The sequence below is a fragment of the Pseudoliparis swirei genome, chromosome 15, assembly GCF_029220125.1.
Source record: "Pseudoliparis swirei isolate HS2019 ecotype Mariana Trench chromosome 15, NWPU_hadal_v1, whole genome shotgun sequence".
In the NCBI taxonomy this organism is placed as follows: domain Eukaryota; kingdom Metazoa; phylum Chordata; class Actinopteri; order Perciformes; family Liparidae; genus Pseudoliparis; species Pseudoliparis swirei.
Genome location: NC_079402.1, coordinates 13,443,842 through 13,462,199, shown reverse-complemented (window position 1 = coordinate 13,462,199; position 18,358 = coordinate 13,443,842). Strand labels below are relative to the sequence as shown.

General features: G+C 40.0%; 1 protein-coding gene across 3 annotated transcripts; it reads right to left on the bottom strand.

Moving 5' to 3' along the window:
- Positions 1 to 776: 776 nt before the first annotated feature.
- Positions 777 to 17,986, bottom strand: glis3 (GLIS family zinc finger 3). 3 transcript variants are annotated; one of them, XM_056433270.1, is made up of 11 exons: positions 17,111 to 17,986; positions 16,357 to 16,824; positions 15,557 to 15,734; positions 14,327 to 15,470; positions 8,570 to 8,731; positions 8,337 to 8,447; positions 7,205 to 7,331; positions 6,706 to 6,778; positions 3,983 to 4,140; positions 3,356 to 3,529; positions 777 to 3,200 (listed from the first exon to the last, which is right to left on the bottom strand). In XM_056433270.1, exons 2-11 carry the CDS (start codon positions 16,721 to 16,723, stop codon positions 3,067 to 3,069), a joined length of 2,628 nt encoding a protein of 875 aa, XP_056289245.1. In that variant the 5' UTR covers positions 16,724 to 16,824; positions 17,111 to 17,986; the 3' UTR covers positions 777 to 3,066. The 3 variants fall into 3 exon arrangements, with proteins under 3 accessions (XP_056289245.1, XP_056289246.1, XP_056289247.1); XM_056433271.1 differs by having other exon boundaries at positions 777 to 3,188; positions 16,357 to 17,986; XM_056433272.1 differs by lacking the exon at positions 777 to 3,200 and having other exon boundaries at positions 3,441 to 3,529; positions 3,983 to 4,115; positions 16,357 to 17,986.
- Between the last annotated feature and the right edge of the window lie 372 nt (positions 17,987 to 18,358).

The window sequence follows — 18,358 nt, the reverse complement described above, 5'->3', positions numbered from 1 at the left end:
TGAGGATGCCAAGTTTATTTAAGTGTTGGCCAAAGACAGGGAAAGAGTCAGTTACAGTATTCATATGTCTGTCATTTGCACACTAGCCTAGAGGTTACAGGTCTGCCATCAAAGCCTGCCACAAAGAGCAACATGTGTTCCTAAAGCTGCTGCAACAACCCACTCGTGTCTTTGTCTCAGTGTCAGCAACATCTGGGTGTTGCCTTTTTCATTTGTCTTTCTGTAATGAAAAATTCAGTCTGCCACGGAGATGTGTTCCCTTTGACATTCACTTTTTAATTTCACAAAATTAAATGCAAACAACAATATGGTCCATCTGTATCAGACACTTTTGTTGTTTGATCAAAAATGAGCAACTAGAAAATGATGATCGATACCACCTAGTGGTTGCCTTTTAGTTGACCAGAAAAAGTATATAGCCTACTAACACGTGACCTCTTTCGCCCTGGTCAAATGAAGCCTGCCAGGTGTGGAAAGGCAAAGACGAGTTTGTCATAAGTGGCCTCGTCGTGAAGGAAACATACAAAAACGAAATAGTTTGATTTATTTTGTTATATTTGCTTTTTGGGCAATTTACTTTTGGTTTGAGTTTGCTTTCAAAAATTAATAGACATCAGTGAAAAACAAACCAAGAGCCCATGTGTCCATCAAATCATCAAATGTGAGTGAAACAAATAACTCCATGTTGAGCCTCGAATGGTCTGTACTGCGTCTACCGTTTCTAGATGTTAGAAACAACGCTCATCACCATTCTCCAGGGCCACTGTTTTACAGAAGTAGGCGATAATACATTTACATTTGTTCTGAAATCCCCATAGAAATAAGGATCATAATTACATTTGTCATTTGTCTCGAATTTTTTTATTTCTCAGTTTTAAAAGCTGAACAAAAAACACAATGTTAATGGCCAAATGAAAGCCAGACCTATATTGTAAATGCAAGGGCTGAAAGAAATATGGGGGTAAAACCAGTGGTATAGATTTAAAATTAATGCTGACTGAATGATTGTCTTCCATCAACCTGTAATACATTAGTTTTTGCGTGGATTAGAAACCACAAGTGTGCCCGGGCAGTTCCCAGTATAGACCACACCAGATGGCTGAATAGGCCAAGAGTTAATACCATTCTTCTGTGCTTCAGTGTATTTAATGACAATCGTGTTGCATTTTGAGATTATTCTCACTGCCCTACTTTGTTATTGAAAAGATAACTCCTCTTGATGGATGTGTCTCTCCTCCTGAACAATTAAATACTGAATTAAATGTATCCCTACTAGATACAGAGCTTAACTAACCACCTGTCTTCACATCGTCCACAACACTTATTTTTGGTTAGCAGTACTAAACAGATGCTTTTTGGAAACGCTATTGTTGTTGCTAGGCAACTACTGAAACCCCCATCTGAAGCTTGACACTCATTTGCTAAAAGAATTATTTCTTTTAACTAAAAGAGTTTTGTCCATTCAATTTCAATCAAGAACAAATTAAATTAGCCTCAATAAACAGATCCACAAGAGTTGGGTGCATCTTCATTTTACACAGAGACACATTGTATACGACAAATGAAAAACAAGGGTACAAATTATCGTCTTTTTAATGATCTATTCCAAATATGTTCAAAAGTGAAAACACTATAGTATCTCTTGCTTATTTGAGCCCGTGTACTACAACCCAAGTGTACTTTATGAACACTGCTGCTCGTCACAATGAGGTTTGAGTCGTTTTCTAAAGTATTAATCCTCATGGTCGGTTCACGACACAAGAAAAATCTAACATTTGCAGGGACCTCATATTTGCGTTTGTGCTTAACGCCTATGGTGATCCGCAAGTCTGTTTGTTTTAATACTCATATAGTCGTGTTATGGTTGCATGGCTATGCAGCTGAAAGTGCAAACTGAATTAAAAAGTCTGTCCTGCATTAAAATGCAACAATTATGCAACTGGCACAAATTAAAGCAGCTATCGTCACTGATAGTTTACAAATGTCAAGCCCGTTTTAAAGTCTTCCTTTTCATACCACATGGACATCAATGGATGGGAGGTAATGTTTAAAATAGTACAGCACAAAGCCATGCGTTCAGTAAGGGTCATTTGCAGTAATTAAGCTAAAATATGTAAAATCATTGGTATAGTCACCAACAGAACTCCACCGTATGATCCAGGCACAGGAGCAATCATTGCACATAACACTACGATACTCAAACAACAGGTGATGTCTATGAACATTACAGCGAAATGGTAAGGCTGTCTTGTTACTATAGTTACAAAGCCATGGTTCTAAGAAAAACCTTCCCATGCATACTTTGCTTTGATTGCAGTGTTGAATATTGTGAAAAATGTAACCAGAAACTACCAAAAGTACTTGTTGCATGAACATTGTTCTACACAAGCGGTTTGAAAAACAGAGAGAGTAAACATTTAAATCCTGTTGGCTCAGCCATTCTTATACATTGATTATGGAGGCAGAAGCCAGTGTGTTGAGCCAATATACATTTATAGAGATTTAGTCGAAGAGAGAAGCTTGCATAGAGAATGTAAAAGTCAATTCCATCAAGGCCAAGGGAGCAGCATCTTGAATTGACAGTTCAACCGAAAATAAAATCACACATTTGTCCTCTTACCTGTTGAGCTATTTCTCAATCTAAATTGTTTTCGTGTGAATTTTCTAGGTTTGCAGATATCGCCGATCGAGTTGTCTGCCCTTCTCCTGTATAATGGGAATTTTATTTCCCACAGGAAACTGCTCATAAAAAAGACTGTGGATTATCTTGAGTTACCGGGTCATGATTTTGCAAAAAAGAAATTGCTTAGTTTTAAAAATCTATTTTTTTGGTGCTTTTAGCAACATAAGCCAAGTGCCATAGTCCCATTATGTTCAAGAGAAGGCAGAGATATCTACAGACGATATCTCCCAAGATAGGATACTCCCACCAACACCATCTAGATTGATAAATAGAACTATAGGTGAGAGGAAAACGTGTTTTTTTGATTTTGGGGTGAACCGTCTCCTTTTAAATGGCATGGGGACCCAAAAAAGTGCAAAGGCACAAACCCGCCAGTAGTAATATCACCCCTCTGTATAGATGCAGGAGATCTGGCTTGTGCAGTGGTCCACCACGCTGAAGAAGTCCCCTCTGTGAAGTCCTTGGTTAGGCTCCACATCCTGTGCTTGACTGTGGACATCAAATCCTGCAGATGCCCCTGTGGCCACACACACAGACACACACACACACACACACACACACGCACGCAAACATACACGGAAACACACGCACACACACACACAGAGTTATAAGATCCGATGGCAATAAATTGCCCATGTTTGAGTAACTTAGTTTGGAAAGTAATTTCATTACCTGTGAGGCAGGAAAGAGCCGTTTGTAAGGAGGCCCCCCCACTGGGATTATTTGCTGCTGGAGTGAGGCTGTCACCAAAGGCATCACCTTGCATCAGGTGACTTGAAATGGTCTGTGCTGGGATCCCGCCATATTGTGGAGGAGAATATCGCATCGTAATCTGCCCCGAGAGCTCTACGGGGAAAATGTGAAAGCCTTTATCCATATTGTCAAGCACAACTCAATTAAAGTCCTTAGTTTCTCTCCTTATTCCACACAATCCTGTAGAAAAGTAAGAATATACCTCATAAATGAATCTTTTAAAACCCTGTCTTTATTTCTTAAGCAGTTAAAATGTAATTGTGTGTTTCTGAAAACCTTGTCAACATCACGTTGGCTGTCAAGTCCGCAGGGGAAAGAGGTGATTTCTATTTAAAGGTACACAGAGCAGAGCTGCATGATTCTGTCTAACAACAAAAATCACCAGCCACCTGCTATACATCACAAAGATACATGCAAGGAAATTAGTTCAGATCGTCAAACTGCCCAGCAATTGCTAATATAGGCTCTTTAGATATTAAACGTACACTACAAACCCCTGTTCAGACGCACAACTGTATTTACATCTATTTGGCAAACTTTGAGAACCTGGAGTGTGATCTGCCACATCAGGAGGCTGACCAGGCGGCTTCAGATCCGGCTTGTTCTGTAGGGATGTCCCATTGGGAGGATGAGGGAGGCAGGTGGGAGAGCAGGGCCCACACTGGTCCCTGGGGAAGAGCTGGTGAGGGGAGGGATCAACAAACCTGAAATATATCAGACTGAATTAAATACGCAGTTTGTGGAATAAAGAAAAAGAACAATGTCTATTTTTTATTATTAAAGAAAGAAAGCAATTATTACTTATTTACCTACTGTGAACCGTGCACTGATATCCTGGTGCAGTCATTATTTCTAAAGCAATGCAATTAAAAGTGTAGATACTCTAGTTTTGAGTTTCATGATTCAAATGTGTGGTATGTTTGAGACTAGATTACATTAACTTGTACGCAGTATATTTTATTTTTTATAACATTTCTCAAGATTTCTCACATTAAAAACTATCACCCACTGAATGGAATCAAGGTTTATAGAATATGCTGTACGTTTTTTAAGGCTATCATTTTATATTTTAAACAATTTTTTGTCATCAAATGTTAAAGAAATCCAAAACATCTCAGATCACAATCACCCTTTAATCATACTTAAACTAGACATTTTGGGTTAGTTCCATGTCAACGTCAGTTTCACACAAAAGCATGATTACCAGTTAGACAGCAAATAAAGCATTTATTAATCTTTCATCAGAAAATGACCAGGGGACGCTTTCACACAGTATATAACACAAACATCAGCAACCATTTGCATGACATACACCAGTTATCATTTATGAGCCTGCTCGGCAATTGGCAATTCTTTACTTGCTTGAATGACTCAGATTAGATTCCCAACGTTATTTGAAAGAACCACTTATTAGAATGCAGAAAGCTCCCTCTATCAACGTTTTCATCTTTTCTACATGCATGTATAATGGAGTAAAGAAATCCAGCTTTCACAGATATTTATTGCTATAAGTATATTAACCGCAGCGTATTGCTGCCACGCCAGAAAAAGAAAAATGACATTCAGTGTGACATTATCACGTGAAACTTTTATTGTTACATATTATATATTTTCATGTTATATCAATATATATTTTCAGATTATTACGATGGACAAATTTATCACGTTATAACAAGAAACATGTCTTGTCTTAATAATATACTACTTATCTTGTCCATGATAACTTATTATTATAACACAAAGGTTCACTTAACAGTTCACAACTCCTCTCATTATGACTTATGAAACTTTCATGTTATAAGTTATTACTACTTTTTATCTTGTTATAGCGTGAAATGTTTCCGATAAGATAAAAAAATGACATTGTTATAACAAAGAAAAGTTTTTTGCAAAGTGTTTTTCACTCATCAAGTTCTTGACCACAGGATTGTTTTTCTTACTTTTGTTCATTCACTCTTTTATATAAATAATGGATTAGGACTGAAACTTGTGTCTTTAGTGTAATTGGTTTAAACAGGAAAACGTTTTTAATCCCACCAAATGTCTGTGTTGTATAAAAGTTCAACCCCACAGTAAATTATTACCTCTGTTGCTTATTGTTACAACATAAAAAAAATCAAGAACATTACTTTCAGATTGATTTAACACATTGTCAAATACAGCGGATTAAACTAGTCAATATAAATATTGTTCAGTGACCATGGGAGCTGACACCCCTGCTGTTAGGTTTGGCTAAGTAACACTAGTTGGAAGTCTACTTGCCAATAACAAGAATATGTGAGGAGCCAGAGTTTGTTGACAATATGCGAGGACTGAATGGGAACCAACAAGATTCCCAAAACAGAAAACAGCAACAATGATTTTACAATCAATTTAACTTCTAAAAAAGTAATTACAGCTTATCTCTTCTCCCACTGGACCTTTTTATTTTTGGAAATGGTATTTTTTGGATTCGATGTTTCACTTATTGAATTCCTTAGCCGCTCTTGTCGGTGGCTATAGCATCATCTAATACCAGCAGTCAGGACCAATGAGCCAAGGCAAGCAGGCCAATTGTCCTCCCAGAACCCCGCAGTGAATGCTTGGACCTACTGCTGATATGAGAACAAACACAACCAGTGAGGAGCCGTGAGCATCTGGCAGCTCAGAGCCACTGAAATACTTCATCACATGCTTTTGAAGTTTTTAAAAGAAGGGTGTTTTTCTCTGGATTGAGCAGGGAAATGTGTCGCTGGCTATCCTAAACCTGGAAAGCCTCTTCCCACAAACCATCAAAACCACCCAGCTAGACAGACACTTTTGTCAAGGTATAAAATAGTGCTTTCTCTTAAACTGAATATTCTAATTATGAGTTTATCGTCTCGCCGCCATGACAACTAATGTTTGAGTTGATTGTTTCAGATCATCAAAAAGGGAGAGAAAAAGATGTGCGAAGCATTTGAATCAGTCATGGTTAAAGTTGTTACGGTGCCAATGGGAATAGAATATAAAATTAATTACCAGTTGGCTAACGGCTCCAACTGTTGCTGCGTAAGGTTGTATTGCACAGTATTTCAAAAAGATTCAAGGCTTTATCTTTTTTTGCTTATGAATGGGTAAGTGCACGCTTTTAGTGACATTTCCCTCACTAAAATATAGTTGGAATTCCTGTCTCATTATGGGATATAAATGCATGAATTAGAGAAGAGTTGCTGAAATGATTTTGTTAAAATGTTTAAACTTAAATATAAAATCGCCAAACCAGACACAATGACAAAAATCCTCAGTACCTGTATTGGTCTTGCGAGCAGCACAACAAAGCCAGGTGAGGATTGCTGGAGGAGTCTCGTCCCTGTGGAGCAGCTGAGGAAGAGGATGAGAGACACTTCAGGGCTGTCCACCACAGCCTGAATCTAATGGGTAAACCTATTATGTGAAAATGGTTGCAGGGGTATATGCTAAAGCTGCTTCTCAAATGGGGGGACGTGAAGGCACTCAAGGGGGTACTTGAGATTTAAAAAAATCGATAAATAAAATGAGCATCCATTAAAAAATCTTTTAAAAATAGTTGTTTGATAAATAATCAATACAATATAAGTCCACTGATGGCACAGCGCTGTGTATTCCATTTTCTTTTCAACAAAAAAGGCTGCAAATTGGTTGGTTATGGGGTATTTATTTCACAGGGGGTACAACACTGAAAAAAGGTAGAGAACCACTGTGCGAAGGTATCTAGTTTCATATCAGACATATTAATGCAAGGAGAAGTACGCAAGTACGTACACATACCAGAATATATTTCATGGGAGGCACAAGGCGGAGAGTTCAAGTCTATCCTCGCCAGAGGAGAAAGGCTTGGTTGCAGGGGGTGGATGGTTAAACAGTCTGTCAGTGCGTCATCAGTAGTGGATTTCATCTAGAGACATGGCACATGGAGCATAATCCTAAACAGCCATGGACAGAATACATACAGCAAGAGTAATCTGGAAGAATTGCCTTTGAATTGTATTATAATTCAACTGCAATAGTCTATCTACAATATTACGTATGGTACACCTTCATAGTAATGAGAGTATTTTACCTTTTGAGCTTTGATGTTGTGGTCTGTATGTTTTTTCTGTATATATAAAAAGGCTTAGAGCAGAATAAATGCCAGCCAAAAATAGAGTCGAACCATATGTACATCTTAAGGATATTAGCTTTAAATCCTTCTACCATCAGAACTGTTTGCACACAAGACAAGAAATGGCTTGCAGTGGTCTTGGTAAGAAATATATTTAACATCAGTTGAATGCCAATTACTATAAAACATTTGTTTAGGTTTAGAGAAGAGAAGTCGTGCATGTGGGAGACTTTGTAAAATGTCACCTTTTTTAGTCACTACCCACCTTCTTTGTATCTATGGTGACATCACCCTGAGTAAGAGCTAAACAGAATACATGCAGCAATCAGAACTGAAGCACTGCATGGCCATAATGGGCAACTTTTAAATGGAGTCACCCAGAGAGGAAAATGAAGGTGAAAATTGGACACGGATCTGATAAAACAACATATTTATATGTATTTTCCTGCAAGTTTGTTCAGTGTGAGAGCAAGTGGATGGATTTTCATCTGACTGCAAATGAAAGTATTTTTTTATTATTACTGCGAACGGTTAATTTGCAGAGTTAAACAGAGTGGAATGGAGAGCACTTCACAGAGAATACAATGCTCAATACTGTCAGCTAATTAGGGAAAAGAAAACACAATGACATGATGTGTTGATGTGGATTTTCTTTTGTCTGTGGGTGTCACCTGGACCCCGTCAGAAGACAGCCTACACACTCTTTCAGTTGCGTTACTTGATATAACGGTTCTCAATCAAATAATTCTCAAGAACAATAGTGCTTGTATAAATCTAGTGAATTGTGTTAGTCTTTACCTTCTTCCATAACTGCCGTTCTTTCGTAGAGTGGGATTTCACGTGCTTCCTCAAGGAGCTGGGATCAGTGTAACGCTTTGCACAGCCAGGCACTTGGCAGGTATATGGCTTCTGTACAATCACAGAAATAGGAACACTTATCGGACTCCACATAGAGGCAAACACACACACACACACACAAGCTTTGAAATCGCATCGATAATTGAGCGTGTTTGTGCAAGGCTGCCACTCACTGTGTCCAGGTGTGTACGCTGGTGCTTAGCTCTGTCACTTGAGTTGCTGAAAGTCTTCTCACATCCCGAGTGCTGACACATGTAGGGTTTCTCCCCTGTGTGGCTCCGCAGGTGGATTTTGAGATTTTCAAGTCGAGAGAAAGCCTTCTTGCAGCCCTTGAACTGTAACCGCATGTAAACACAATACACGTTGTTCAAGCAGGACATTGCTATCAGGTTCCAACATTTTTACTTCTACTACACTTAAAACAGGCCTGGGCACCAATGATGTTTTTGGCTTTTGACTCCCTCCAGTGCAATATCTTTTGTAAGCTCTGCAATTATCTCCAACAGGATGTTTCCGATATACCTGGAGCTATGAGCTGATTAGCTGAAAGTCGCTGCAGACAAAGGTCTGCTGACCTCAGTGTGTGGGAGGGAGTGAAAGAGGAAATATCGAGAACCTTTTGAAAAGATAAAACGACTTGCCATTTAGTCTCAACTGACACTTATGTAAGCCCTATGACTGCTATTGGACTTTCATGGTTGACAGGCGAGCAGCTTTAGTAAGAGTGCATTTGAGTTTAATCGTAAGTTCATATATTGTCACAAATTCAATTCCCTGCTATTATTAGTATTGAGCAGACTGTATTGCTTGTCTCTATGTTGGATTAGTATACAACTTCATTACTCTCACCCTCAGCCAATTTCTACAATGCTGCATTTTTTTCTGTGAATTGATTCTTACTTATTTAGATCACTGTGCCTTTTATAAAACATTTTTTTTCGCACACATGAATGTTATTGTTAAGATAAAATTAATTGGAGAATATTGTGAGCATGTAATTTAGATAGACACTTAGGGCACAGAGCACACCACCCTATATATAAGGAGGAGATATTTACTTCACAAATAAGTGATGATTGAAGCTAGTTTAATGAGTTTGATACAGACTCATTAAGCTATCAGACTCATTACAGAACACTATTTTAAAACGAAAGAATCAGTTATCAACTTATGATGCTTGACTCCATCAATATGCACTTTCTTTTGTGCACAAGCCTAAAAATAACATACCCACAATTATATAATTACTGCTCTTGAACTATTTTGATTACAGTCCTTAACCTTCCCTCTTCTGACAGTGATAATAAACTACGACACATTACCCAAGTAAACATTTTCTTCAACACAAATATAATATTCTACACATTTCTAATAGTTGTGTATGTCACCAGCAGGGGGCAGTGTTCACGCACTCATCACTGTTCTGTCATTTGTGTTTTGAATCCTTAATCTTGCATCACCTTGACAGCAGTGGGTAGCTACCAGTGACAACACAAGTAAAATCCATTTTAGTATACAGTACATATATTTACAGCAAACCTCAGACTGCAGAATGACTACATTATATATCAATATCTAGTTCATACATAATATACATACAGGGACTTTAGGGCTCAACGTGTCCATCTAGGATCAGGACTTTACTCCCCTCTTCCTGTTCACAGGGGAGTTGGAATGTGATTACAAGGTTTTATGGAGAAAACACACAGACCATGTCCAATTTTGTTATTTTTTCTCTCAGACTAGATTCCTGACATACTGATATCTCTCAGTCATCACTGCCAATGCCAAATCAAAATGTCCCTGCCCATTTATAGTTCACTCATGACCTTCCTCTGCATTCCACATATTATTACTTTCCTTTCTTCATTATCACGACACAGCTATTTCTTCACATCTATTTTGAAAAATCCTCCAGCCTCTTCAATGGAACAAAGATATTGGCTCAATTTAATGTCATAACAAATATTGATGAATATTAAATAGATGGTGGTTGCATTCTGGAAATTGTATAAAAGCATAAGATCTATATTTACCAGCGCTGAATATGAATAGTTTTGTCAAAGCAAATAGACATAATTGAAAGATGAACAAAACAGTGGAGAAGCACAAATCTCATAACCTCTTCTCACCATTTCACTTGGGCATACTTTTCCAATACTGGTGGATTATGAGAAATGCTCCTTCATAGGGGTATGGTTTTGCAAAGTAGACCAATCCTTAACATAGTTTACATTCTCAGCTAGAATACCACAAGAAAAACAGCGCAGTCGATGATAAATCAGAGGCAACGTGGTCAGACAAGTGAGAAGCAGCAGAAGCTTAGTGCAGGCCAAGACTCCTGGACTAGCCAGGGCTGGGTAACTGTGTGTCTCTCTTGCTCTGTCTCATAAAGCTCTCATAAAGCACGGAGGGCTTTTTAGTTTGTCGTGAGGGACGTCTGGGCTGAAAAGAAAGCAGCATGGCTCCTCAGTGTAGATCAGTGTTACAGCCAGCTTCTGACAGGCCCTGGCAGGTACTCATGGCCTGGCTGAACAATGACAGCGGCCGTCTGTGCCAGCGGAGTCTGTCCAAAGCCCAGTCTCAGCCTGAGGTCAGTTCACTCTGGACTCCACTTTTCTCTTTTTCACAACTGAGGTTTCCCCCTGCTTCCCCCCCCCCCACTTTTTTTCTTTCACCCGTTTTCGTATACTGTATTTATTATTTTAAATATTTCATTCACTTTCTCCAGTGACTAGTTCATTCCTGGAGAGGTGTTGTATAACAATGATACATAATAGTGTAACATTCGTTACTTATCAAAGATCTCTTTTTTCTCTTTTTGGGCGGCAACGATGGAGCTAAGTGGTAATCGCAGGTGAGTTTATTAGATCTCACTTTTCAAAGATCCAAACAGTGTCACCTTTTAATGATAATACAAATATTATACTAGAAATAATAGTGCAAATGCAAATGATTTCATCAGTGGGCTGTGGACTAAATTGTCATTGTCACCTCATCAGGTGAGACATTTAGTTGAAAACAAATTGTTTACATCATTACACAATATGTAGCAAACTATCAGTTTGCTGTCAACATTTTAGAAATAACCACGTGGGACTTCTCATGAAACAGAGGAGGAAGTTTAGCATCCTGGATCAATGAACGTCTTTCTTTACTAAAGCAAAATAATGACTGGAGCTGTAACGCGAAAGTCTATTCCAGTTACTTAAGTTTGCTCCCTCTAGACAATTGTCAGGATGTTGATTCAAATGTTACGAAACCTGCCATCTAATTAGACCTGTGTTTCAGTGTTAGCGAGGCTTGAATGACTAGCTGCTCAAAATGTAGTGAACGACTGTTTCATTGTTACCCTACTGATTGATCAAAGCATTAATAACTCATTCTGAAAGAAGTACATTTTGGTCAACCTTGACAATAACTGATGTTCACTGGGTATAATTATTGTTTTACTGAACAGATTTTGAATTCAGTAAAAACACAATTTACTCATTACAACTCGAATTAATTGAGTGGATATTTTTTTTGTGTTGGAGAAGAAAACATGCCTGTCACAATGCACAAGGTAATTATTAAAAAGAGCAATTAATTTCTCAATCACCGAAGAAGAAATTGCCAAAATAGCTACAGCACATAATTACATATATATATATATATATATGTTAAAAATGTAAATCATTATTAACATGCTGAACCACAATGACTGCAGGACTCTGTTGTTTGGGGTTTTAACTTCACTCTTCACTTTTAAAACTTCATATGTTTAAATCACAGTGACAAAGACTGGTGAGTTGAGAATATGTTAACAAACAGTTGCATCATCATTAAATAGATTGTGGGCAACAGGTACAAGCCTAGGCCTGCCCTGCATGTTCCCTTTGTAACAAGAGCTACCCTCTATAGTTCTGCAGCGGCTTCACACTTCATCATTCATCAGTATATTCACCCGCCAATCATTTCCTAAGAAAATCTGAGTTCTGCACCTTGGAAGACTTAAGTGATTTTAACGTTTCTAACCTCTCTGTGCAATTCATATCTTGCCTTTCTATCATTTGAAACAACTTGACAATCTCAGAGGGAGTACATGTCATCACATGCACATGTATGAATATACTCATGTCAGGAAAGAAAAAGCCTGCACTCTTGGTATAATGTTCAAACTTGGAAGAAAATACAAACGGAATAAAGTTGTATCATTATAGTGCAATAAAGATACGTCTAGTGTGCTGACCTTTTCTCCTTTTCTCCAGAATAAGATTGTTCTATATTTACTATACCACAAACACAAATTACAATTCTGTTGTTGGCAATGGGTTGTGACCATGAATACTTATTGAATGATTATCTGGAACACAGACCTATCCACCGTTTTCAGCCCCATGGCAACAGAGCAGGCTTCAACTAATAAGTAAGTATTTTGGTACCAAAGGTCAACTGCAGGTATGCAGGCCGTTAATAACTGACTTGTTGAAAGCAGCATCATGAGGCATGTTTTGAGAGTGGTTTGTCAATTACTCATCTAGGTCTGCGGTATTTTCCCAGTGGGAGTGACAAAAACAACAATAACAAAAGAGGGAATTCAGAGTTGTGTTCAGTCCATACATATTTCTTTTGCCATTCTAGCTTCATTGAAATGAAATGTCGGTCTTTCTGTTGGTTGGTTTCTTCACTTTGGTCCAGTCTGAAATTTCTCTTAGACTTATGAATTGATTGCCCTGAAATGACAACAGACATTTAGAGTCCCAACAGGATGAATCCCACTTGGTGGTCCTCTGACATTTCTTCTATCACCACCAACAGGTTGACTTTTTTGTCTTCTAGTCAAATATCTTAAAAGCTATTTGATGGATGGCGATGAAACTGTCCCCCTTCGGATGAATTGTAATTACTTAGTTGATCTACGGACATTTCATATAACGGCACTATAGGTTAAAACTATTATTATCTGATCAGCTTTATTTATTCATTAGCAAATGCTACCATGCTAACACTCAGCTAACAAGGCAAAAAAGGTGAACCTGCACCTGCTTAACATCTGCATATTAGCATTGTCTATGTGAGCATGTGTGCATGCTGACACAAGCATCTAACTCAAAGTACTGGTGTGTCTCGTTTTACATATTCCCATATTGCATTAAAACTAATAACCAAACTACAGAGGCATCATTAAATTGCAACACAACAACTCATCAATCTTGGCGAAAGAAAACAACTATTCCATCATTAACCCGTCCCATGGATTAACGACAACTCGTTGGCCACAGATGCAGACCTATAGAGAGCCAGACTATGGGGCATCACCTTCCCATAACGGCGGCCAAGTTTGTCAAACGGTGGCCAGGCAGGACCCCTGCTGCTGACAGGCCAGTGGCTACTGGAGAGCCATGGTGCCATGCCAGACCTAAAGTGTGAGGCTTCTTTTGTGCTGATTTAATAACTATATAATTGAGTTAACTCCCATGTCAATTATCACAGAGCTCTGCTAATTACCACACTACTAACGTTAAGAGGAGAGCGAGGCCATTTCTTTCCTTTTTTTATCTCAACCATGGCCATAAACCCAGAGCACATGAAGGCATTTGCCCTTTGTTTCCCCCGCAGTCGGAGGCTTGAAAGCCTTCAGCTAGATACTGTGGCTTTGAATGGAACACGAAGAATTGGACTCATTCAGCCGCTGACATTCATCATGTTCCTGCTTTGACTGCCTTCACTCCATCTTTTCACAAATTAGGAAAAAAGATATTCATCTGATTTAGAGAGAGTCATGCTGTCCTGTTGAAAGGGGAGATAGCATACAAACTCGTATTTCTCATTAGCAGAGAAATCAAGTGTGACAATACAGACATACAGACAGACAGACGGACAGACAGATACAGTAGACAGACTTCTGTTGCATGAGGAGAGACATAGCTGTGATATACATGGTGTACCGTGCACTTGTTGGGTTTCTCTCCTGAATGGACCCTCATGTGGATAAGAAGCTTGTATCGGGCATTGAAGGGCTTGAAGTTGCGTGGACAGCCCACCCAGTGGCAGGTGAAATCCTCAGCCTTCCGCTGGTCCACATGTAGCTTTTCTATGTGCTTTACCAGCTCCTCCCTTTGGTCATAGACTGCACTACAGTCCAGCCACCTGCAGCCGTGGGCCCAATAGTCATCCAGCTCTCCTTCTTCTTCCTCTAGCATAGGGACCTGGGGTAGGAAGTTTACCCCATGCCTGAGATGAACCATAGGAGCTTGTGTGAAAGGGAACTGAGAAGGGGACTTTATTTTACAGTGCTGTCTCGTGAGGTGGATGTGCTGGTGTGAGTGGTAGGGTGGTGGAGGACCCAGGGGAGTAGCAGCCTCTTGGATAGTAGCCAGCAGGGCTGGCTGTAATTGTGGAGGTGGCAGCAGGTTGTTGGTGGTTTGGCTGCAGCTCTCTGCTCTCCTCACCAGTGACCCTCCTTCCCCAGGGAGACACTGCTGGTCCACCACCATGTTAGCCATCTGGCTCTCCAGACCCCCTCCCTCTTCAAGCATCTGCATACGTCCATAATCTGTCTGAGGGCCCAGAGCCTGCGAAGAGCCTGTCATGCTGTAGGGATGGCCGTGGGGGATGCAGCAGCCTCTCACACCAAGGAAGTGACCATAACCTTCAGATTGGACGGGTGAGAGTGTGGAGTGGGAGGCTGGAGAGCTGCGGGAACCATTGATATAGGCCACAAGTGAAGTAGGTGAGGTCCGTATGATGGAGTTAAAATCAATGCCCATGACATCCGACAAAGGCGACATGGAGAGTGCTCTCTTCTTCGCCCGAGACTGCCTCGGGCTTCCAGCATCTCCCGCAAAAAGGTACGAGGGCAGCGATGCAGCGGTGCTTGTGCCCCCTGATATGGTCGTGCCGGACATGGCCGTGCCAGGCGGAAGGCTGAGCTGCTCACCTCCTTCGCTGGCTTGGGTGGAGCACTGAGGTAGACTCAGTGGTGGAAGCACACGGCAGCCATACGACCAGTCATGTCTGCCACTAAACATTGACTGCGTTTCAAACAGACTAAGAGTAGTGGATGCCAGGGATTCTCTGGAATGCAAGGATCTGAAACAGATTGTTGTTATCCACTTTAGTATCACTCTTCAGGTTTAGTGAGCTCATCATCACATACTTTTATTGATATTGCCCACCTGGCATCAGTGTGGGGAATCTGCACACTGTGTGGATGTGTTGGAGGCTGATGTGCTGCAGGCCTTGCAGTATACCGTTGGCCTGTGGCGATGGTCATGGGAATGCTGGTCACTGTCAGGTTAGCAGCGGCTGGCTGGCCAAAGACTTCCATGGTCGGTCCAGACACAGAGCAACCTGCTGGACACAAGCAGAAAATTAAATTAACAGAATATCCATATGGGAGATACCTTATTAAAGTATATGTGTTACAACAGAGGGAAAACATGTATCCACTTTCAATAAATCCGAACAGATGAATGCAAAGTGTTAACATAAAAGTACACAATTAAATGGAAAAGACATTGCAGTAAAAAATGGAAATAAAACTAAAATACGTCACATTAAGTCTGCTTAAACTAACGTTTACGCGGCAGATTGTGGAATGTCCCTCACCAACCTGACACTTGTTGCTCTGTTAATCACTAATGAGCTTTTCACCTCCTTCCATTCCTCTTTTTCCTCTGTAGAAAATTTAGGGACAAGCTTTTATGCTTGGTTAATTATCAATAAATAAGAACAAGGTATTTTGCAAGAAGACAGTTCGGTTGTGAAGAGCACACTGACAATACGTGAAGTATGAAGATGCGATGAGTAACTCAGTTGTTGTTTACTATACAACATCACAGTTTTATAGGATGTATCCCTTAATGGCTATTAAAATGGAGTCAGCGTTTGCTGCAGGTCCAATACGGCAGAATTAAAGCACTGTTCTGGAGAGTAAAGTTACACCTGCATAGATATTGTGAAACTTTGTTTTTACCTTTGAAGCTGTTGTTAGAGGAGCAGCGTCTCGTCTGTATGGCGGCCGTCACTGTTTTGGTCGTGGGATGATGAGGAGGCACGTGTAGGGATGCAGTGGAAATGTTTAGATGAGTCCCGTTGGTCAACACCTGTCTACAGAGGCTCAGGGTTGGCAGGACAACATGGCCTCCGCTCTGTTTATCAGAAGCAATGGAGTGAATGGCTCCTCTTTTCACTTTCTGCATGCCCGAGGAGGAACTGAAATCGTCTCGTTGCGGGGAAGACATGGTTATTGTGATGGATTTGGACTGATGTCCTCTGATCATGCTTAATGATGGGGACACGCTGCAAGGAGACACCAGCAGCTGACAACCCTTCCCACGCATGGCTGAAGTCACCAGAAGCTCTGCGCTCGGGAACTTGATTCAAGTTGCTGCAGTTTGCAAAATTTAGCTTCACACGGGATTCACTAATCCACTGCTCACACCTAGGAAATGATTCCACACAACAACACACACAATACATACGGTCATCAAACAAATTAAAACAGCACATGTGATGTCACATAAACAATGCACAGTCGTTTTCAAATAAAACCTGTAGAAAATCACTCAACGGTAACTTAACTCTCATTCATTAAAATTGTTTTCGTAAAATATAGTTTATGATGAATGCAGAGATAACATTTTCCATGGTAGCCTATCAGGTCAAAAATAAAGTTAAAGTGAAGACATTCTACTATAACTTCAATTACCAACGCCACGGTCACTCACCTGTTGCTGTCATCCCAAACACTTTACCGAAGTGACATGTCGGACTCGGAATGGTTGACTCGAGCTGTGAGTGTAATCTGCGTGGCGGGAGATCCACTGCCGTGTTTCTCTGAGCAGAGAACTCAGGCTCTGAGGATCTCTCAGTGTGACCCGCGGCGTGCCGCCGCACTCTGCGGTTGTTTCCGGGAACTTCTTTTATTTGACCGGTTACCCCCTTTGCCCTTGACGCGGCTTAGTGCGAACAGCGTCATTTCAAACTGAGTGGACCTCAACAGGAAATAGTTAAAGTTTCTCAAAAAAAAAAAAACTTACAGGTCACGGTGACGCGTGCGCGGGGATATGTTAGTGCGCGTTCCTTGGTGGCACCAAACCCAAATATGTATTCCTTGCCCAGTTGCATATTAAATATACTGTTTTGAAAATAGTTCTTCATTAAATATCTGCAAATAAAAAATAAAAAATCACGCCCTTGTATTTTGTATGCGTTTCCCACTCACAATATTTGTATCCCGCAGTTTTAGAAAGATCCCACTCGCTCAGGGATTTAATTAACCAAATAACGAATTTAAGATGTCTTAAGGCTCTTTTTTTCTATATGAAGTACTTCAACGTTGCATTCAGCTGCAGTGATACAGATATCCTCAAATGCATCTTTGCATTTCTTATCGGTAGGACTGAGGTTGGAAAAATCCATATAGGCTAATTATGTTTTGAAAAGAAGACACAATTATGTTACAATTACTTTAAATGCAATGTTTTTAGACTGGGCCATTTATATAATTGTTCTTCTGTTTTTCTGTTGGTCTGATTAACTATACCTGAACAAATTATTTCAATCTTCATGTCTCTCAGGATGTGTACTAATGCACAATTTGAACCTTGTGGCCTTGAGCTGCATCTTGTACCGGCTCTGCCCAACCCTCTACCTCATTGTTAGGGCACACTTCTTCTCCTGGCTGTTTGTTCTGTACATCCTGCTCCAGGTTGTTATGTAAAACCAGCATGTTTATGAGAGGACTGACTGCTCTCGTCTTATATTGAAGAGGAACTCTGGCCCACTATATGTAAATTATGCTTATACAGACGTCGGACACTAAATGCAAATACATATGTAAACAGGCTATGCTGACTACTATAGTATTGAGTGGTGGATGACTGTACAATTAGTCATACCGTCTGCTGAGGATTTGCATTGATCAGAATAGTGGATTGTAGATGCATACAGTGCACTATATCATCTTAAATTGG

Coding starts and splice junctions, on each gene's coding strand:
- glis3 (XM_056433270.1), bottom strand. CDS start 16,723: ATGCGTGGGAAGGGTTGTCAGCTGCTGGTGTCTCCTTGCAGCGTGTCC. Junction 6,779..7,204: donor CTCCCATGAAATATATTCTG/GTATGTGTACGT, acceptor CCTCTTCCTCAG/CTGCTCCACAGGGACGAGAC. Junction 3,530..3,982: donor TGTGGCAGATCACACTCCAG/GTTCTCAAAGTT, acceptor TTTTCCCCGTAG/AGCTCTCGGGGCAGATTACG.